Source organism: Salmo trutta, chromosome 29, assembly GCF_901001165.1.
Source record: "Salmo trutta chromosome 29, fSalTru1.1, whole genome shotgun sequence".
Taxonomy (NCBI): Eukaryota; Metazoa; Chordata; class Actinopteri; order Salmoniformes; family Salmonidae; genus Salmo; species Salmo trutta.
In genome coordinates this window covers 19,169,036-19,190,658 of record NC_042985.1, presented here as the reverse complement: position 1 = coordinate 19,190,658, position 21,623 = coordinate 19,169,036, and the positions used below count along the sequence as shown (strand labels likewise).

The 21,623-nt window shown below is 44.3% G+C and overlaps 2 protein-coding genes across 5 annotated transcripts; one reads left to right on the top strand and one right to left on the bottom strand.

Annotated features, from left to right (window-relative positions):
- The first annotated feature begins 683 nt into the window (after positions 1-683).
- Positions 684-4,945, top strand: LOC115167059 (growth arrest-specific protein 1). The gene has a single exon (XM_029721105.1). The coding sequence runs from the start codon at positions 1,854-1,856 to the stop codon at positions 2,601-2,603; it is 750 nt and encodes a 249-aa protein (XP_029576965.1). The 5' UTR covers positions 684-1,853; the 3' UTR covers positions 2,604-4,945.
- Positions 4,946-7,970: 3,025 nt separating this feature from the next.
- On the bottom strand, positions 7,971-21,413 carry LOC115167057 (serine/threonine-protein kinase ULK3). Of its 4 annotated transcripts, XM_029721100.1 has the most exons (18): positions 21,282-21,411; positions 21,032-21,122; positions 20,632-20,788; positions 20,290-20,430; positions 19,990-20,110; positions 19,606-19,701; positions 19,117-19,260; positions 18,854-18,936; positions 18,314-18,469; positions 18,125-18,230; positions 17,891-17,931; positions 17,632-17,734; positions 17,174-17,238; positions 16,843-16,921; positions 15,758-15,798; positions 10,396-10,443; positions 10,240-10,303; positions 7,971-9,231 (listed from the first exon to the last, which is right to left on the bottom strand). In XM_029721100.1, the coding sequence occupies exons 3-18, from the start codon at positions 20,728-20,730 to the stop codon at positions 9,215-9,217; spliced, it is 1,404 nt and encodes a 467-aa protein (XP_029576960.1). In that variant the 5' UTR covers positions 20,731-20,788; positions 21,032-21,122; positions 21,282-21,411; the 3' UTR covers positions 7,971-9,214. The 4 variants fall into 4 exon arrangements, with proteins under 4 accessions (XP_029576960.1, XP_029576961.1, XP_029576959.1 ...); XM_029721101.1 differs by having other exon boundaries at positions 21,052-21,412; XM_029721099.1 differs by having other exon boundaries at positions 21,032-21,411.
- Between the last annotated feature and the right edge of the window lie 210 nt (positions 21,414-21,623).

The window sequence follows — 21,623 nt, the reverse complement described above, 5'->3', positions numbered from 1 at the left end:
TCAGAAACTCCAGAACGGAAGATTTCTAACATATAATTTACAGTAGCCATCGTTTGAGGCTATAAAACCAAAACCTAATGTTCTGAACACTAGGTGGAGACAAAAATACAACGTCATCGGAATGTTTGTTGATTAGTGACTGTTGAATTAATGACAAACGGAATTTAATCCAAAATCCATATTAGCCCCTAATTATTATCATAAAATTATTAGCATTACAATACTGAAAGGCCAAATGATTATGTTACAGTTGTTATAACCATTGTTATAACCACGTTCTTAAGTTAACCTTTATAATGATGGTATTATTATTTATTTTTGATTATAACCATTATTAGTGGAAACTTTACCTTCCAGTGAAGTCTGATAATAAGATCAGCCATCTGGCGGAATCAATGGCTCTTTGCAAAAGTGTACAGTGTTTTTCAGATAGAAGCCAGCCAGAAACTGCTTTGTGACATATCTAGACAACCCGGGTGTCGCTACGGGTTTTTACGATCGCTTTTTTCAAAACACGTTAGTTAGCATTTCAATAGCAGAGAAGCCTGAGCTATTGGTAGTTTTCAAGTGCGGTGTGAAAGAGGAGAGCTGTAAAATATATTGATGCTGAAACCTGCCTCTATTGATAGGCGCAGGGCGTGAACAATCTTCAGCCTAGAAAGACACTGTGCCACTGCATGGCCAATCTGACACAATTGGGGTGAAACGGGCCAGAAAATACTATTCTCTTCCATTCTGTTCTATCAATCAGGGCTTAAAAACTCACTAGAAAGAACAGCGTGAGGGAGAGTGAACAGGGCGACAATTAGTAGAACTTTAAGTGAAACCCTCACTGTGCGACGGTTTTCATAGAGGTTTCCCTCCTCGAGTTATCGCTAAAAAGGAACAGATTTGTTTTTTCTGCACTTAAAATTGGAGCAGTGGGTGCAGATGTGAGCTTCTAGCAATGGAATGCTTTCTGTCGACTGCTAGGGGGCTTGTGTGCGCCCCACACTCACTACCTCCCCAAACGTTGACGTGTTTTGTAAGGGGGACCACACAGGTCGTGAGTTTCATTAAATTTATAAACATTTTATTTATCCTGTATGACGAGCAGATTGCCAAAAACTACGTTGCTATAGAAATGAGTCCCACGAACTCCTCAATGACGACCAATCGTTGACCAGGATTGTAAATGGGAGAGGGGGCAAGGAAAACTTTCCTTTCTTTTTCTGGAAAAGGAGGGGTGTTGTGGGGAAAAGATTAACGAAGCGTGAAGCGTAACTGCAAGAGGGGGACAAAGACACATAGCGAGAGAAAATGCAACAGTGAGAAGAGGCAGTCCTAATGAATTCAATCAAAATAGTATGGAATACAGAACATGGAAAATATGAACGTTTTTTAAAGCCAAGGAAGTTGGACGTATTTTGAAAACAAGAGTAAAGAGTTATGCTTTCAAACGAGGGCACTAAATGTGGATAGTAGGTGTCCGAACTTTGGACTGCGCATGTGGTCACTTTTTGTTCCTTTTTTTACTGACACGACTGTGACAGTTTTGCGGAGGATAGTGTTGCTTTGTTGCGTAGCTGACTCTATGCAAAGGACTACAACATTTTTACTCATCCGTCCCAGACTGGATTCATTCTACCGCATAAAACGGACTATTATTCCACAACTGTCAATGGTGTGTTGGAGAGACAGAGGGACATCTTTAGCTTTGTAGCTAGGCCTACTAAACACATTTATGTTTGGACCATAAACGCCTCATACTAAATGGGGTTATTAGTTACATTACGTTTTAAATTCATCATAGACTTGGCTGTCCCGCACTAACTGGAGGAAATGTGCGCATCGTCGAACTAGCTCTCTCCAGCATGAAAAGTTGGTGCAGCGCTCTGGCGCTCTTCTCATCGGTGCTGTTGGCGCTAGATGCCCAGTTAATATGTTGGCAAGCCCTGCTCCGATGCCATGAGGAGGCAGACTGTGAGCTTGCATATAGCCAGTATCTAGCCGCCTGTGAAGGAAACATCAGAGGCACCAGGAGGCAATGCCCCAGCCACTGTATCAACGCGTTGATAAGACTGAATCACACCCGCAATGGCCCTTACCTCGAGAGGTGTGACTGTGGTCAGGACATGGAGTGTAGGGATGCAAAGCGGGCGATTGAGCCATGCCTCCCCCGGAGGTATCCTGGAGACGCGGGGGGGATAGGATGCACAGAGGCCCGTCAACGCTGCGAGGAGGACACCGGCTGCCACTCCTCCCTAACTGCCTACTTGTCTTACTGTGGGCAACTCTTCAACGGCAGGAAATGCTCGTCCAGGTGCAAGGCCACAATACAACAGATGCTATTCATCCCAAATGGCATGCTACTAAACCAGTGTGTGTGCGACGGGGTGGAAAGGCCGTTCTGTGAGGTAGTCAAGGAGAACATGAGCAAACTGTGCCAGATTGGAGACCACAGTGTTATTTCAGACCAGGCAGATATGGACGATATGTATGAGGATGAAGACTATGATTCGAAAACAGAGGAGATATATCCTCCTGACTCAAATTCTAGTTCCCCGCAGCTGTCGAGCTATATGGCCTTATTATGCATCACTCTTACACGGATATTCTTTTGAGAAATGAATTTGGCCTCTTGTTGTGACCTCTCAGTTGGACAGACAGGACAGTCTGCTCGGGACGGGTCCAATCTAATGAGCACGTGGGTTTGATGTAGCTGAATACTATTTGCTCCTAGTAATCTCCTATGGGCCTAATTGATTTTTCACATTTTGATGTGATGCCTTAATCTGGGACACAAGAATGGACAGGACATTCAGACCACCAATTCAATTTGCAAACCAGGCCTAGGCTACTCATGAAATATCCTAGGTCGAAACTCTTCTGGAGTGTAAAGATCCATAAAGTGATTGTTTAAGGAGAAGTGAACCAAACTTGACTTCATTGTAACAATACTCCTCATTGGGCATTGCATCCATTACTTCTGGGCTACCTTTTAAGCTCTTATGCCTATTTGTTTAGTTTCGTCTCAATGGTCCTTGGAGTGTGGCATTATTAAGACTTAAGATAAACATTGGACCAGTCCAGTTTCTGTTTGCTTTCCTCTCTATTTTAGGGGCCTCTGCATTGTTGCAGCCATCACACTTCAAATATTTGTGGGGAACTGCCAGTGAACAGACAAGGGTTTGGAATCAAGTAGGCCTAGTTAAATTAACTGAAGTGCCTCTCCAGCAGCCCCCCTACCCCCCATGACACATCCCCCACTCTTGATAGTTTTATTTAAAATGTCCCCCCACTCTCCCCCTTTCTTTATTGAAAGCAAGAAGTCACCCTTCTCCTTATAGACTGGCCTCTACAAGATGAATGTGGGCTTATGATAGACTTATATGGACAAAAGAAGAGGCACTAGTGTTTTTTCTCAGAAAAAATAACAAATACCAGTTTATTACTATGAACAGCAGTACATAAGATACTTGTTAATAGGCCTAGTTTCATTTATTATTCATTTCATATAAAGTGTAATGGGTTCCTTTCCAGGACAGAAACATGCTTGACAGTTAGCCTAGATATTTAGCAAGAAGGGAAAAAGCTAAGAAGTTATTTCATTATCTTTTAATGAAGCTAATCCTTCCCGTGTCTTGTCATTATCTTTACAAGATGCCACTTGAAGTTTTTCTAAACTAATCTTTGTTTTTGTCATGATCGTCAATGTCATTTCTTTTTTATTTCACCTTGTTGGGTAGATGCTGGTCCATAGGGAAATGTAACTGTCATGTTGATGTTAAATTATATACATAAAAAAGAAAATAATGAAGGAATCTATGTTTTACATGTATATGTCATATATTAATGCTGTAAATTAGTGTCCAATTTTGTCCATTGTGACTTTGCAGTCAATACACCACCCCATGAATAATATGGCAGTAGTTTACATGTACAAAAACAATGTTTTTGAAACAATTCTGCAGGTAGATTTGTCATCTCAACCAGTGTGGAAAGAAATAATGGATACTTGTTATATATGGAAAATAATTTATGTAATAAAATGATTAAGTGTGAGTCAAAAAGTCAAACTGTTTATTTGACATCCTGTAAGTTATTCAAAAGTAGGAATGTTTCCCAACCTCCAACTAAATGAAACATCACACCAAAACTATCAGACCTAAAGTATAGGCAAATGTAACTGTGCTGGAACTAGAGAAGACTGGAATGTTCAATAAGGGAAAAATGTCATTTTGGATCAGGTTCCAAAGTCACGTGTCGCCTTTGAATGTGAACTTGTGCCATTGCCAAGCAAAGCTAAAGGACCAGCAGACATTGAATCGTTTTGAATGTCTACTGCGTTGATCTTTGAAATGATACACTTGCATTTCTGGTAGTCCTGGCAATAGCAACTTTTACATGAAAAGACAAAACAGGACCTCTCACTACTATCGTCTTCTCATATCATCCATCTTCCCTGGAATTTGTAAAAAAAATATTGAGACACATATTTTGTTGACACAATATTAAATCAAGTCCTAGAACAGGGTGATTGCATCTAAATGAATGCCTCCTGTGGCTGCTGAAACCACAAGTAACTGTGTGACTGCTGTGTACCCTTCATAATACCAGCATTGTGTAATACTTTAGGGATCAGGCCCAGTGTAACTGAAACCCAAGCAGGAATGTTAAGTGTCTGGCTGCACAATACATCTTATTTGGAAGAGAAGGCCAGGACTCTCTGTGCTCTTTGAGACATTTCAGGTTTAAGTTACTGCTTCCTGGTAAATTGTGCCTAATTACTTGTAAATGGCACTTTCTGTGCCAGTGTTAAAAGGTCAGTCACGACTCTTGAGAATGTAGGATTGTGCATTTGATCGTTTTGCCTTACAGTGCTTCTCAGTTCTCTTGGTCTTCAATGACCTTTTCAGAGAAATAACAATGGAAATATAGCACATTAATAAATGTATCATTTTTATAACACAGTGAGAATGCAATGGGTGTTTTTGTGTCTACTAATCTCCTAAATCCTGCTAATAACCTTTTAGGCAGGTTAGTAGGTAAATATAAATCCTTGGCACAAATAGCTCATAGTAATAATTCTTTATTTACAGGTCCTTAACAAACCATATGGAAGTAATAATTATTTATTTACAGGTCCTTAACAAACCGTATGGAAGTAATAATTATCTAGGTCCTTAACAAACCGTATGGAAGTGTTATGTAATCTATTAAGTTTGAATGAGTCAAGATAAGTGGGATTTGAAGTCATGACAGGAAATCTGTGTTCAATTCATAGTTCCTTTGACAATAGACTGACCAAGTTGTCCCCTTCCCATCTTCACCTAAATCCACATGCGCCGAATACAACAGGTGTAGACTTTACAGCGAAATGCTTACTTATGAGCAAGTATTTTGTTTAGAAAATGTAACGCTCAACAGACAGTCCTTAGATTGTTCAAAAGTGTGTTTCACTGGAGCATTTAGAAGCGGAAGGGAGGGAAAGGGATTCTGTATAGTTGAGGTAAGACCCTCCTAACTCAGCTCAGCCAATCTGTCTAACCATCGCCATGCATCTCAAAGTTGTCCAACTCTAACTCACCCTCACCCCTCCTTCAAATCCCCCACTCAGCTTCTGGGAACAAAATCAAAACAAACAGAAGCAGGGGAGCCTTGGGGTGATTGGGGGACGGCAGAGGGAGGATTTACAGAGGCTGCAGTGTGCTGGAGCCCATTTTCAAAATTATCTTTATTCAACGTTTCTCTGAAACAAATCCCTGCCTGCCCCCAGGCCTACAAGAGGGGGTGAAACAGGGATTTAGGGGAGAGATTTGTCTCTCATCTGTACAATGTTCTATTCATGATAGCAGTCTACCCATGGTGAATGGTTGATGTGTGTGTGTTTGGGGGTAGGGAAGTTGAGGAGTCCTTAGTTCCTTACGGATTAACCCCCCCCTATAACTTTAGCTGATGTCAATACAGCTCCACCGTCGTCCCATTAGGAGTACCAACAGAGGCTGATAGAGAGCCAGGAGAGGGGGAAAGGGTACAAGTGCTCATGATGGAGCTGAACTGAAATGGAGGCCAATTAAACCCACAATGCCACAGGGCTGTGGTTGGTTGGCAAGGGGGTCAAAGGGGTAAAAGGCATAGTGGTTGACTATTCCACTTTTTGGCATCCCCTTATAGCGTATACCTCCATCTCTACTGGTGTTCCTGCCAGTCCTCTACACGCCCAGCTACTCTGGACTACATTAGGGCTTCCTCTCCTTACGTTATGGAAATAGCCAGTTGTGTCCTCAGGAGAGGGAACCAAATGGTGACTGCATGGCCAGGAGACAGCAGTAGGCCTCCAACAGGCAGTGACAGACTCACCAAGACATCCATGAAACCTTACACTCAGACCACAATGTGATTTTACCAAGCTTTACATTTCAACCCGAACTACAAGTATAGTGCCTTCGGAAAAAAGTATTCAGACCACTTGACTTTTTCCACATTTTGTTACAGCCTTATTCTAAATTTAATTAATCGTTTTCCCCCCCTCATCAACCTACACACAATAACCCATAATGACAAAGCAAAAGCTGTTTTTTGAAATTGTTGCTAATTTATTAAAAATAAAAAAACAAATATCTCATTTACATAAGTATTCAGATCATTTACTCAGTACTTTGTTGAAGCACATTTGGCAGCGATTACAGCCTTGAGTCTTCTTGGGTGACACTTGGCATATCTGTGTTTGTGGAGTTTCTCCCATTCTTCTCTGCAGATCCTCTCAAGCTCTGTCAGGTTGGATGGGGAGCGTTGCTGCACAGCTATTTTCAGGTCTCTCCGGAGATGCTCGATCAGGTTCAAGTCCGGGCTCTGGCTGGACCACTCAAGGACATTCAGACACTTGTCCCGAAGCCACTCCTGCGTTGTTTTGGCTGTGTGCTTAGGGACGTTGTCCTGTTGGAAGGTGAACCATCGCCCCAGTCTGAGGTCCTGAGCACTCTGGAGCAGGTTTTCATCAAGGATCTCTCTGTACTTTGCTCTGTTCATCTTTGTCTCGATCCTGACTAGAATCCCAGTCCCTGCCGCTGAAAAACATCCCCACAGCAAGATGCTGTCACCACCATGCTTCACCGTAGGAATGGTGCCAGGTTTCCTCCAGACATGACACTTGGCATTCAGGCCAAAGAGTTCAATCTTGGTTTAATCAGACCAGAGAATCTTGTTTCTCATGGTCTGAGAGTCTTTAGGTGCCTTTTGGCAAACTCCAAGTGGGCTGTCATGTGCCTTTTACTGAGGAGTGGGTTCCGTCTGGTCACTCTACCATAAAGGCCTGATTGGTGAAGTGCTGTAGAGATGGTTGTCCTTCTGAAAGGTTCTCTCATCTCCACAGAGGAACTCTAGTGCTCTGTCATTGTGACCATCGGGTTCTTGGTCACCTCCCTGACCAAGGCCCTTCTCCCCCAATTGCTCAGTTTGTCCGGGGGGCCAGCTCTAGGAAGTCTTGGTGGTTCCAAACTTCTGCCATTGTGTTCTTGGGGATCTTCAATGCTGCAGATTTGTTTTGGTACCGTTCCTCAGATCTGTGCCTCGACACACCTTGTCTCGGAGCTCTATGAAGTCCTTCGACCTCATGCCTTGGTTTTTGCTCTGACATGCAACGTCAACTGTGGGACCTTACATAAACAGGCGTATGCCTTTCCAAATAATGTCCAATCAATTGAATTTACCACAGGTGGACTCCAATCAAGTTGTAGAAACACCTCAAAAATGATCAATGGAAACAGGATGCACCTGAGCTCAATTGAGTCTCATAGCAAAGGGTCTGAATACATATGTAATAAGGTATCTGTTTTTTTTGTTAATGAGTGCAAAAATTCCTAAAAACCTGTTTTCGCTTTGTCATTATGGGGTATTGTGTGTAGATTGCTGAGGATGTTAATTTATTTAATCAATTTTAGAATAAGGCTGTAAGGTAACAAAATGTGGAAAAAGTCAAGGGGTCTGAATACTTTCCAAAGGCACTCTATTTTAATTTACTCAATCTTGGGCTTTATCTCAAAACACAATGAATACAGGCCATGACAACACATTACATAGCCATTTTAATTCAATTGAATCAGCCTTTTACGGTAATAAATAATTTATAAAATCATACCCATACAAAATGTTTCAACAAAAACAATACACAATTGTCAGTTCTCAATTCGACACACATTTCTTCCTTTTCAGTTACACCATTCCATTTCCTGATTAAACAGCAGACAGGAGGCTATGATACAGCATATTCACAAATACTAAAGTTCCCTTGAAAGTAGATTCATGCACACAACCTGGCTCACTGAAAACAAACAGAAAAGACCCACAACAACAATAACGGTTAACCTGTCACCAAATGTCCAACCTTTTGGCAGGCTACTAAAGCAGGCTGAGTTGTGACGCACACCTTGACTTCACAGTTGCTACTGTATGCCTTCATCCTGACCGGTGCCAACCCAAAAGTAAATGAAAGTCTACAGAGTAAATAAGGCAGCAGCCGCACCTCTCCAGTTTTCCTCTCATAGTGGTAGAGGCTGCTCCATCAGCAGAGGGAGCGTGGTGAGGCTGTGGTCAGGCCACAGAAAAGGGATTTTGTGTGTGTGTGTGTGTGTGTGTGTGTGTGTGTGTGTGTGTGTGGCGACAGAAGGGCTTTCCCAAATATTCATTCATTTCGATAACTCCCTTCAGTTACAGACGACAAACTTGCTATGCTGGGTAGTCATTCTGGGTCGCCATCTCTTTTGCAACTACAAGCATTTGAGGCTCATCATTACCCTTATTCATCCTGCAACATAACACAACAACATGATACAGCACTAGTTCATCATGACAGTACAGTATTAGCAGCCTTTCCATATGAATGGTTAGGCAGGAGGGCTTTGAGGCTGAGCAGTGACTGGAGACTGTGACAGTCTTCTGTGTTGTGTTGGTGAGGGGGATGCAAGGCTGACAAGCTGCTAGTTGAAGTCCAGGCAGAGTAATAACAGGGTAGATTGTCTCTGACGCCATAGCCTCCATTTCCAGGCTTTCTCACTTTTGTTGGGAAACAACAGCCGTGCGATGATTGAGACTTACGAGTATGGTGACGCAAGACTACCGAGGCCATGGTCTCAGAGGCCTGAGGAATTCCTTAGCCTGACCCGTAGAGGTGCAGGGGGTCTGGGGCTCCGCAGGCACGATGGACCCTCTCTCTGGTTCCTACTGCCAGGCTGGCTCACTGCACACAGCATGCTAAGGAGGTGAGCATCGACAGACAGATGTGTTAGAGACTGCATTATCATCATATAGACATGGCTTACCTCAGTACTGATCTGTGAGTAGATTTCTGTTGAGTAATTAAGATTTCCAATATATTCAATACACATGGCAATAAAAAGGTATAATGGCTGTATTACTGTCCTGTATTATGGGACAAGCTCAGAGACTGAGGCTGTGTACCAAATGGCACCCTACTCCCACATAGCTCACTACTTTTGACCGGGCTGAACTATGTATGGAATAGGGTGGCATTTAGGATACAGATTGAGAGCATTAGGCCTAGACTTTACTGCTTTGTTTGTAGTTAGCGTAGTAGTAGTTTAAGGTCACCAGCCAGACAGTCTTGGGCGTTGCTGTGACCCCTCCAGCTGGAGAGCTGCCAACATGACATGGCTGACTGTGGCCGCAATGTGTTAAAATAACAGCAACGTAACAAGCCATGTTTATGAAACCTGAATCTGTTCCAAATTCATTGAACCCCCTTCGCACATAATTCCTCTGGAATTTCTAACCCGAAACAGGATATTGTCTGGCTCTACTATATATCAACTAACTCCCTCCCTCGCAGCTAGTGTGTGTGTTGTGCGTGTGTGTGTGTGTTGTGCGTGTGTGTGTGTTGTGACTGGGGGGGGTATTCTCCTTGGTTATAACCAAGTCTCACTTTCACAAGGTGGGTTTGATAGGTCAGAGGGCAGAGCAGCCCAGCGCTGTGCAGGACTGAGCTGAAATCAAAGATCCAGATGCTCCTACGGGGAGGCCAGCATGGTAAGACAACAGCTTGTATTTTACTAGTGGAAAAACCTCAACTGAAGGGAAATTTCATTACAGCTTCTCACTTAACCCCTGGTTAAGTAAATGACCAGTCTGCTTAGCTGCAAGCCCCTCTGCTGGGACATTCTGTGACACATACCCCTACACCAGCACGTACACAATATCTAATGGGAAATGTGAATACCATGCTACCCTCACAGGAATACTCACAACTTCTCACAGATTCTGATAGAGGCTCTCTATCTATTGACACGTCTTTTTGGGTCTCTAGCATCTGAAAGACACAAAAAGATGATACGACTCAAAATCATGGGCCAAAATGTTTGCATCTACTAATATCTAAAGTCAAGTCATCGCTATTCCTACCTTGATCTGTTCTTTGAGGTATTCAGCTCTGGTCATTAGGCTCTTGATCTGCAAAGTGAGAGGTGGTGTTTAGTATGTAATGCATCCAAAGTCATCCACATTCTCTTATCTATAATGTCTGGTGATGATGAGGGTAGACCAAGGTGGATGGCTTCCTATAATGACCCTTTAAAAGACAGATCTTGTGGTAGAATAACCAGCACCAAGGCTGTAATACTATCAAATCACACCCAAAGTAAGATTACAGCTGTAATATAAATGTATTAACCTTCCAACTAGATCAAGGCTGGTGTTCTTATATGATAAGCCCAGGCATATTGAACTGGGAATTACAGCCCTGAGTTAAGAAAGGCTGAACTGTGTTCAAGAGATGAACCAACACACATGGAGACCATTCCTAGCTGCAGTCGGGGCTCTTTGTGTTCTCACACACATGCTTTCGATCTGCAGTCCGCCCCAGCATTCGATTATTACAGCCGCATCTGAATTTACTTAAGCCAAGCGCCCATAAAACTTCAAATAGGGAGGTCTATGAGCCCAGCTTTAAATCTCTCTCCCTCTGGGGTTTGTTGTTGAAACATTGTTGTGTGTTGTTGACCTGGTTGCTTGCAAAACAAATGCTCAAAACACAAAATAATAACTTTCCTTTACCACTGAATATTAATACAGTCAAACTAATTGACTGTTGTAAGAGTATACCTCTCCAACTAAATGTCAAGGTCGAGGCTTAGCTATTTCACCTGACCATTGCTAGTGCAGTGGATACCATTATAGTGTCATATGACTGATATTTTTATAGATTTTTTTATTTCACCTTTATTTAACCAGGTAGGCCAGTTGAGAACAAGTTCTCATTTACAACTGCGACTTGGCCAAGATAAAGCAAAGCAGTGCGACACAAACAACACAGAGTAACACATGGAATAAACAAACGTACAGTCAATAACACAATAGAAAAGTTAATTTACAGTGTGCGCAAATATAGTAAGATTAGGGAGGTAAGGCAATAAATAGGCCATAGTGCCGAAATAATTACAATTTAGAAATTAAAACACTGGAGTGATAGATGTGCAGAAGATGAATGTGCAAGTAGAGATACTGGGGTGCAAAGGAGAAAAAAAATAACAATATGGGGATGAGGTAGTTGGGTGGGCTATTTACAGATTGGCTATGTACAGGTGCAATGATCTGTAAGCTGCTCTGACAGCTGATGCTTAATGAGGGAGATATAGGTCTCCAGCTTCAGAGATTTTTGCAATTTGCTCCAGTCATTGGCAGCAGAGAACTGGAAGGAAAGGTGGCCAAAGGAGGAGTTGGCTTAGGGGATGACCAGTGAAATATACCTGCTGGAGCGCGTGCTATGGATGGGTGCTGCTATGGTGACCAGTGAGCTGAGATACGGCGGGGCTTTACCTAGCAAAGACTTATAGATGACCTGGAGCCAGTGGGTTTGGCGACGAATATGAAGCGAGGGCCAGCCAACGAGAGCATACAGGTCGCAGTGGTGGGTAGTATATGGGGCACTGGTGACAAAACGGGTGGCACTGTGATAGACTGCATCCAATTTGCTGAGTAGAGTGTTGGAGGCTATTTTGTAAATGACATCGCCGAAGTCAAGGATCGGTAGGATAGTCAGTTTTACGAGGTTATGTTTGGCAGCATGAGTAAAGGATACTTTGTTGCGAAATAGGAAGCTGATTCTAGATTTAATTTTGGATTGAGATGCTTAATGTGAGTCTAGAAGGAGAGTTTATAGTCTAAATAGACACCTAAGTATTTGTAGTTGTCCACATATTCTCAGTCAGAACCGTCCAGAGTAGTGATGCTAGATGAGCATGCATTTAGTTTTACTTGCATTTAAGAGCAGTTGGAGGCCACGGAAGGAGTGTTGTATGGCATTGAAGCTCGTCTGGATGTTTGTTAACACAGTGTCCAAAGAAGGGCAAGAAGTATACAGAATGGTGTCATCTGCATAGAGGTGGATCAGAGAATCACCCGCAGCAAGAGCGACATCACTGATGTATACAGAGAAAAGAGTCAGCCGAGAATTGAACCCTGTGGCACCCTCATGGAGACTGCCAGAGGTCCGGACAACAGGCCCTCCGATTTGACACACTGCTCTATCTGAGAAGAAGTTGGTGAACCTGGCGAGGCAGTCATTTGAGAAACCAAGGCGGTTGAGTCTGCCGATAAGAATATGGTGATTGACAGAGTCGAAAGCCTTGGCTAGGTTGATGAAGGCGGCTGCACAGTAACCGATGGCGGTTATGATATCGTTTAGGACCTTGAACGTGGCTGAGGTGCACCCTTGACCAGCTCGGAAACCAGATTGCATAGTGGACAAGGTATGGTGGGATTCGAAATGTTCAGTGATCTGTTTGTTAACTTGGCTTTCGAAGACTTTAGAAAGGCAGGGTAGGATAGATTATTTTTATTTTACCTTTATTTAACTAGGCAAGTCAGTTAAGAACAAATTCTTATTTTCAATGACGGCCTAGGAACAGTGGGTTAACTGCCTTGTTCAGGGGCAGAACAACAGATTTTTACCTTGTCAGCTCGGGATTCGTTCTTGCAACCTTTCGGTTGCTAGTCCAACGCTCTAACCACTAGGCTACCTGCCGCCCCTTATAGGTCTGTAACAGTTTGGGTCTAGAGTGTCTCCCCCTTAAAAGAGGGGGATGACCGCGGCAGCTTTCCAATCTTTGGGGATCTCAGACAATATGAAAGAGAGGTTGAACAGGCTAGTAATAGGGTTTGCAACAACTGCGGCGGATAATTTTAGAAAGAGAGGGTCCAGATTGTCTAGCCCAGCTGATTTGTAGGGGTCCAGATTTTGCAGCTCTTTCAGAACATCAGCTATCTGGATTTGGGTGAAAGGGAAATGGGGGAGGCTTGGGCAAGTTGCTGTGGGGGGATGCAGAGCTGTTGACCAGGGTAGGGGTGGCCAGGTGGAAGGCATGGCCAGCCGAAGAAAAATGCTTATTGAAATTCTTGATTATTGCAGATTTATCGGTGGTGATAGTGTTTCCTAGCCTCAGTGCAGTGGGCAGCTGGGAGGAGGTGCTCTTATTCTCCATTGACTTTACAGTGTCGCAGAACTTTTTGGAGTTTGTGCTACAGGATGCAAATTTCTGTTTGAAAAAGCTAGCCTTTGCTTTCCTAACTGCCTGTGTATATTGGTTCCTAACTTCCCTGAAAAGTTGCAATCGCGGGGGCTATTCAATGCTAATGGAGTACGCCACAGGATGTTTTGTGCTGGTCGAGGGCAGTCAGGTCTGGAGTGAACCAAGGGCTATATCTATTCTTAGTTCTACATTTATTGAATGGGGCATGCTTATTTAAGATGTTGAGGAAAGCACTAAAGAATAAGCACTAAAGAATAACCAGGCATCCTCTACTGACGGGATGAGGTCAATATCCTTCCAGGATACCCAGGCCAGGCGAATTAGAAAGGCCTGCTCGCTGAAGTGTTTTAGGGAGCGTTTGACAATGATGAGGGGTTGTCGTTTGACCGCAGACCCATTATGGACGCCGGCAATGATCACTGAGAACCTGGTTGAAGACAGCAGAGGTGTATTTAGAGGGCAGGTTGGTCAGGATGATATCTATGAGGGTGCCCGTGTTTACGGATTTAGGGTTGTACCTGGTAGGTTCCATAATAATTTGTGTGAGATTGAGGGCATCTAGCATAGATTGTAGGATGGCTGGGGTGTTAAGCATATCCCAGTTTAGGTCACCTAACAGTACAAACTCTGAAGATAAATGGGGGGCAATTCATTCACATATGGTGTCCAGGGCACAGCTGGGGGATGAGGGGGGTCTGTACAAGCGGTAAAAGTGAGAGACTTAATTCTGGAAAGGTGGATTTTTAAAAGTAGAAGCTCGAACTGATTGGCCACAGACCTGGATAGCATGACATAACTCTGCAGGCTAACTCCACCCCCTTTGGCAGTTTTATCTTGGCGGAAAATGTTATAGTTGGGGATGGAAATGTCATAATTTTGGTGGCCTTCCTAAACCAGGATTCAGACACGGCTAGGACATCAGGGTTGGCGGAGTGTGCTAAAGCAGTGCAAAAAACAAACTTAGGGAGTAGGCTTCTGATGAAAACATGCATGAAACCAAGGCTTTTACGGTTACACAAGTCAACAAATGATAGCGCCTGGGGAATAGGGGTGGAACTGGGGGCTACAGGGCCTGGGTTAACCTCTACATCACCAGAGGAACAGATGAGGAGTAGGATAAGGGTACAGCTAAAGGCTATAAGAACTGGTCGTCTAGTGCGTTGGGGACAGAGAATAAAAGGATCAGATTTCTGGGCGTTGTAGAATAGATTCAAGGTATAATGTACAGACAAGGATATGGTAGGATGTGAGTACAGTGGAGGTAAACCTAGGTGTTGAGTGACGATAAGAGAGGTTTCGTCTCTGGAGGCACCAGTTAAGCCAGGTGAGGTCTCTGCATGTATGGGGGTGGGACAAAGGAGTTATCTAAGGCATTTTGAGCGGGATTGAGGGCTCTACAGTGAAATAAAAACAGTAAGAACTAGCCAAGACAGCAGTAGACAAGGCATATTGACATTAGAGAGAGGCATAAAGCAATCACAGGTGTTGATCAAGAGAGCTAAGACAACAACGGGTAAATGGCGATGAATGGGAAGAGCGGGTCAGTTAGGTACATACAGGACCTGAGTTCGAGGCTGGGGCCGAGAGGTAAACAAAATGAGGTACCGTGTTATTGAAACAGTCCAGGGGGCATCAGCTGTGTAGCCGAGTGATCATAGGGTCAAAAGAGCAGCAATAGGTGAGTCAGGGTGCAGTTCGGTAGTCACTACTATACTAGGCGAGTAGGGGACACAGCGTAGCGTTCAGAAAAGCTAGCGGGCTGGGGCTAGTGGCGACATGTAACAGAATAGCCAGTTGAGACCACATCGGGCGATCGCGTCGACAGTCCAGTCGTGATAGATCGGCGGGGCTCCGTGTTGACAATAAAGGGTCCAGGCCAATTGGCAAAGGAGGTATCGTAGCCCTAGAATTAGCTGGTATATGGGTGATATATGTACACCAAACTGCAGTGTCACTCATCTATTACGTTCGTAGCTTTTATTCAGGGAAACACTCACGTGACTACCAGAGAATGCTCCTTGGTGTTGTGTCCCAGATATAGCTGTGCTTGTTTGGTCTCAGAGACCTGTGTGTGAGTGTATGTCTTCAGGTGCTCTATGTGCTGTTACGGTGAGCACTGAACCAGGTGCCTCCTCACCCCACATTCTCACCTAAACCCTCTCATCCACCTCACCCCCAGTAACTCACCTCAAATTCTCACCTCAACCCTCTCACCCACCTCACCGCCAGTAACTCACCTCACCGTGGAGCAACTCTCTCCGGCGCCCCTGGGCTTCAGCTGGAAGACAGACATAGAGGGGGAGGAGAAAGAGAAGGAAGGAGGGAGGGTGGAGAGAATAGAAAGAGATGGATCACTGCTCTCCCAATCACCATGTTTGCACAAGAGAGGGTAATTTACCGAGCCAGTTTGGTTGTGATAGCCCACTGAGGCTCAGGGGGAACCCTTGAAACTGAAGCAGCCTTTCTTCAATTAGCCTGCCTGAGGAGGAGGGGACCAGTTCTCCAGCAGCAAGGCATTCTGGGAAGGGAACGTAATCAACCAAAGGCTATAGCGAGACAAAAGGGACAATGTTTTCTCCCACAATCCCCCTGGTCTCGCTGACGTGCCACGGTCCCGTTCCCTCTGATCCATCATGATGATTTAACGACTCAAGCCGTCTCTTCTCTATTAAGACAGATAATAGTTTTTATTTGTTTCCAGTGTGTAATAACATTGAGAAATTAACTGTTGGGCTCTCAATGGGAACCAGATGGCAGCGAGCGGCTCTATACCACACACAGGGCGCTGGCACCAGGTCTCATCCACAGCTCAAAGCCACATCTGGCTCCAGCTCCACCAGCATCATCATCCCCATCCCGCCTGCCTGCCTCGCCTCCCTCCGCCATTAGAACCATCTCCCAGATGAGGTCATGTGGAGTCAGGGCTAATAGAGACCAGGCCACAGCCTAGAGGAGTCTAGTCCACATACAGACACTGAGCCAGAGCAGAGACAGCCAGAGCGCCGAGGAGAGGAGACCATTATGGGCCACCACTGCCACCGTCTCTCTTTAATAACAATAACAGCCAGCCAAAACTGAGGGCTGGAGACACAGCAGACACTCAGGGCAGGCTCTGCTGCGGTCTCTGATGTAATAGCCTCTTAATTCTGGAGATTGAATTACTGTGTTACTCCCGGACTCCCCGCATTGTTGTAAAATCACACCTGTGTTTATTAGAGTCCATGCAGCAGACGCTGTATGTGGCATAGATGACTGACTCATTGTTTTCCCCATCTAAAGGACTAATATAGTCTATGTGGGATTTTCAGTGAGCAGACCTTACCTGCCAGGGCTAGCAGTAGTTCTCCCAGACTCTGCTGGTACAGAGCCAGTGTATCATGGTCTTCTATCCCATTCTCCTCCTGGAATGGAATACAAGTGTGTTATGAAAAGGAAAGACGTCCCACTATGGTATAGTAGTCCACTCTCAAGAAAGCCCCCAGATCCCATAACTACAGCCTTCACTGTAGCGCTAGCCTTCAATCCATCCTGCTGTAGACAGCATCTACAAGCCACTACCACCCTCCCAGCTCTCTCACTCCTCTCTGGTAGTCTCCCCAGAGCTCCATCATCATGCCCTGCCCTGCTCATGGTACCCAGTCCCCTCAGTTTACCATGGCGATGGCTGTAGATGCCAGCTCCAGAGCAGCCAGCACCCGTGGCTGGTCCCGGGACATCTCTGAGAAGGGGACAGAGAGAGAGAGAGAGAGAGAGAGAGAGAGAGAGAGAGAGAGAGAGAGAGAGAGAGAGAGAGAGAGAGAGAGAGAGAGAGAGAGAGAGAGAGAGAGAGAGAGAGAGAGAGAGAGAGAGAAAGAGAGAGAAAGAGAGAGAGAAAGAAAGAAAGAGAGAGAGAGTAAGGGTTGGACTTGAGGCCTTCTCAGAACACCGCCTTTAGGTACTTTTCAATACCCAGTTACACTTGATAATGTGCTCCTTCTGAGTCTTATGACTGTGTTATCAAGTCCTTAAGAAGGTTCCCTTCAAATAAAGTAGGGTTTAAATTAGGTCCTCTATATAAGGGTCATGAAATATGGTATTTATGATGTACAGCGGGTAAAGTTAGCTGTATTACCTCTCAGGATGTCTCTGGTGGACTTGAACTGCTCAAAGCAGAGGCTGTTGTCTGCAGACACCAGAGCTTTCAGCTCCTCTGCCCTGGACACGTACTGACTAACCTGCAGGAGGGGTTTATATCGCTGTCATTCACTTCATTCTATGATGTCATCCATAGCATGTGTTTTTCATCCATGCCATATGTTATTCAAATAATTTCGGTCTAGCCTTTGGGGTATGAAAATACAATAGACCAAATATACTTATGTACTCTGTACCTTTTGCCTGAGGGCATCTTTACGCAGTCTGTCTGTCTCATCTGGAAAGGGGAGAGAAGATACATTTCTTAGACAGTTACCAATAGTGTTCTGATTATGTCATCTCCAGTTCTGTGAGCTTGTATCACGTTTCAGTTGATGTTGGACTGTGGTACGGAATTAGACATTATATAGATGAGAGACCTGAGAGAAGTTGTGATTGTGGCAGGAAGGGGCTGTGCATGCTGCTCTTACAGTGAATGGCAGGGACAAAGTGCTCCAGTGCGCTGCAGTACAGAGACAGAGCAGCTGATCTATCCCCCTCCTGGTCCTTCTGAACAGCTTTCAGGACCAGATCCTTCTGCAAGAGGAGACAGCGAGTCACACCAACACATCTAGCTGTCTCTCACACACCCGCATGCACCCGAACACACACACACACACCGCTTTCCCCAGGCTCTCTGCATTGGGCATGTGCTCGAGGTCCACCCAGGGGTGGGAGAAGAACTGAGTGAAGGTGAGGCGGGTGTCAGGGTCCCTGTCCAGCAGCCGCAGCAGTAAGTCCCTGCAGTTCCTGGACACTCTGGCCCCTGCAGGCAGCTGAGACACACAACACAACCAGAGAACCACAATGTTTTTATAAGTTGTAACACGTACGTTGTGTTATCCTTGATGATTTTAAATACAGTATCCACTTGTGGCTGGAATTATATTTTTAAAATTGTCAAATAAATTATATCTATCTTCCAACTAATTACACTCTGTCCTGACCACTGGATTGAGGAGGAGAATGTAGAACCCACTCCAGCACAGGAGTGTCCCTTCCAATAAGAAAGCACTGCGAGATAAGGTTCATTGGGCAAGTGTGCCACCCTGTGGTGGCAAATATACTCACAGGGGAAATAATGATTCCTCTAACAGCAGTCACAGAATGAACAATCATTGCTACCACACATTTCCTAAGATAGATGTAACAGAGCTTACCTCGATGGGCTTGTCACTGCGGATCTTCTCCTCCAGTTCAGCATAGGATCTGGAGGCAAATGGTGCCAGGCCAAATAGTGTCTCTACATACAGAAGTAAGAACAACAAATACATGATAAGAATAAGTGAGAAAGCAATATAAACTTAAACCATCTTTGGCATTCAAAGCGGTAACGTTGTAGTTTGATGTCACTGAAATGTCTGGTTTGTGCTTAAGAGAGCATAGAGTGTTCTTGAGGGGACAGTGTTCTATTTAATCTTACCATATAGGATGACTCCCACAGACCAGAGGTCGACCCTGGAGTCATACTGCCGTCGACACACCATCTCAGGGGCCATGTAGAGAGGAGAGCCCCTCAGAGCACTCTGCTCATCCCACGGAGACATGTAACTCGCAAAGCCAAAATCTGACAACAGCATAGGGCAAAAATGTTTTAGTGCAAAGTGCACTAGACTAGTCTCAGTCAAGACTGTGATACACCTCGTAATACTTGGAGCAGCATTACAAAATCCTCTAATGCATAATTTTGTGGTGCAACTGTTGCATTCCATCATTTTAAATGTCACAACTGAATAGCGCAGAGACAGTGCCACCAATAACCTCTGGCATATTGGCACTGCTATGATTTCGCAGCTATGATTCATATCACAGTCCCATGGTGCTGAAATGCAAGAGATTCATAAAGATAGAAATGTGACCATAAGGAATACTGTATGTAAGTGTGATTGTGGCACTTGCCAGTGTGCTGTACCTGCTAGTTTAAGGACAGAACCATTGAGCAGAATGTTCTGGGGTTTCAGGTCCAGATGGGAGATGTTATGATTATGGAGAAACTGAAGAGCGCAGGCTGTTTTCAGACATGTAGCAAGAGAAGAGAGAGAGAGTGCCTTATTGCTGTTGGTCCCACCATTTTTTGTTATATGTATACTTTGACAATGTAAGTAATATAACTTGCCACGTCAATAAAGTATTCTGAATTTAATTGATTTCAGTGGGAGAGAGAGAAAGAGAGATAGTGGGAGAGAGAGAGATAGAGAAAGTGGGGAGAGAGAGAACTGCTCAACATCATTAAATAGTGCTCTAAATAATGTAGGTTACTTATACCTAAAGCACCACTGACTCTGGTGTGACTCACCTATCTGCTGCAGGAAGAGCCGAGCCACCCTCTCAGGTAGCAGGCGCCTACTGTGGATGAAACGGGACAGGTCCCCACCAGAACACCACTCCAGGATCAGATAGATGTTCTCACTGTCCCACTGACAGAGAACAGGATTAGACTCAATTCACTCAGACAAGGATATGAAATGTAGCCTGCCGAGTCCCAGATCAGTTGTGCTCTCTTGTCTGGCAAGCAATGTGGGAGTCAGGATAGCCTGTATGAAATGTACTTATATGAGTGGGGATGGGCTGATTAAATATTAAACTGATTGTAAACCTGGAAGTCCTTCAGCTGAACAATGTGAGGGTGGCGAACAGTTTTCAGGATCTCTATCTCAGTCAGCAGGTTCTCCATAGACACCTTGTTCAGACTCTTCTTCCCAACCACCTTCACTGCCACCACCTCCCTGGTGTCCCCCTGTACACACAGATCCAGTAGTCTGAACAATGCTCTAGTCTGGGACATGACATCAGTTTGGATGTCAGGCTACAGAGCCAGTCTCAAAACTCTCATTTCTATTAGGGAAGTTGCTACTGTTTACTTGTGTTGTTTATGCAAGTAGTTGTGCTTATAGGCTAGCTAGTAGCTAGCTAACTCGGTCTGCAACGAATGGAGTACCTTTCTGTAGGCTTTGTAAACTGTCGCATAGGTGCCACTGCCCAGCCTCTCAGTGAGAATGAAATCAGCCAGTTTCGGTAGGGCGAAGCTCGAAGCCATGATGATGTTCACAGTTGCATCAAAGTTGCTGTGGACCCCTTCACTGCTGCAAAGTGAACTAGAACATATATAGAGGAAGACGGTCTATATCATTCAAATTTAGCTACAAAAGCAATGCCTATATCTGACCAGACTGAAGTGAAACAGGGACGTCTACAATAATGGCTGTTGCAGCTAGCTAGTACAGTACTACATCGGAGATATGTTGAGCTGACTTGCTGCTATCTAGCAAGCTTTTTTTTTTAAACTCAGCCCATCTTCTATACTTCTCAGAAATGTGTATATTTAGACAAATATTTACCGTCATTCAAGTATACATACTGCTGAATTTGATTCTTCTTCTTCAAAGTTGTATTGACCGACTACACCTATTGGTGTATTGCCGCCACCTACTGTACAGGGCATTGAAATCAAAAATATTTCAATTTCAGGAAGGGGGGGCGACATAAAACAACAACAAAAATCAAACAACCGTCCCACTCCTTCAGTTACATTCAAATCACATCAATACACAGACTCCGGTGCCTGTGAGTTGCAGAATGATTGTTTACATTGCTAGCTAGCTCCACTGTGAAAATGCTGTCGTTGTCAGCTGGTCAAAACACGTCAACTCGTCGACGCTCCAAACCATGGCACTTTTTTCTACTGCCCTCTACCGGTTTGATATTTAATACTCGGCCTTATCGAGAAGGCCTTATCTGTAAAGGCAATCCAGAGAAGACAACCTCACATTTATTGAAACAGTAATCAGTCATTGCTACAGTAAAACTCTTACTATGTATGTGGCTTTTACAATAGCAGCATCAAGACGACATTAACTGACTGTTCTAAATGTGAAAGTTACAACACAAAACTAAAGCGCAAGAGGGCGTTATGACTCCATTCCCATTCAC

What these genes read in the sequence shown, in the direction of transcription:
- LOC115167057 (XM_029721101.1), bottom strand. Translation starts at nt 20,730, where the DNA reads ATGGCTTCGAGCTTCGCCCTACCGAAACTGGCTGATTTCATTCTCACT. An exon ending in TTCAGCTGAAGGACTTCCAG is followed by an intron (nt 20,111 to 20,289) that starts GTTTACAATCAG and finishes GTTCTCTGTCAG; the next exon opens with TGGGACAGTGAGAACATCTA. An exon ending in ACTACTGCTAGCCCTGGCAG is followed by an intron (nt 15,799 to 16,842) that starts GTAAGGTCTGCT and finishes TCTGTCTTCCAG; the next exon opens with CTGAAGCCCAGGGGCGCCGG.
- LOC115167059 (XM_029721105.1), top strand. Translation starts at nt 1,854, where the DNA reads ATGAAAAGTTGGTGCAGCGCTCTGGCGCTCTTCTCATCGGTGCTGTTG.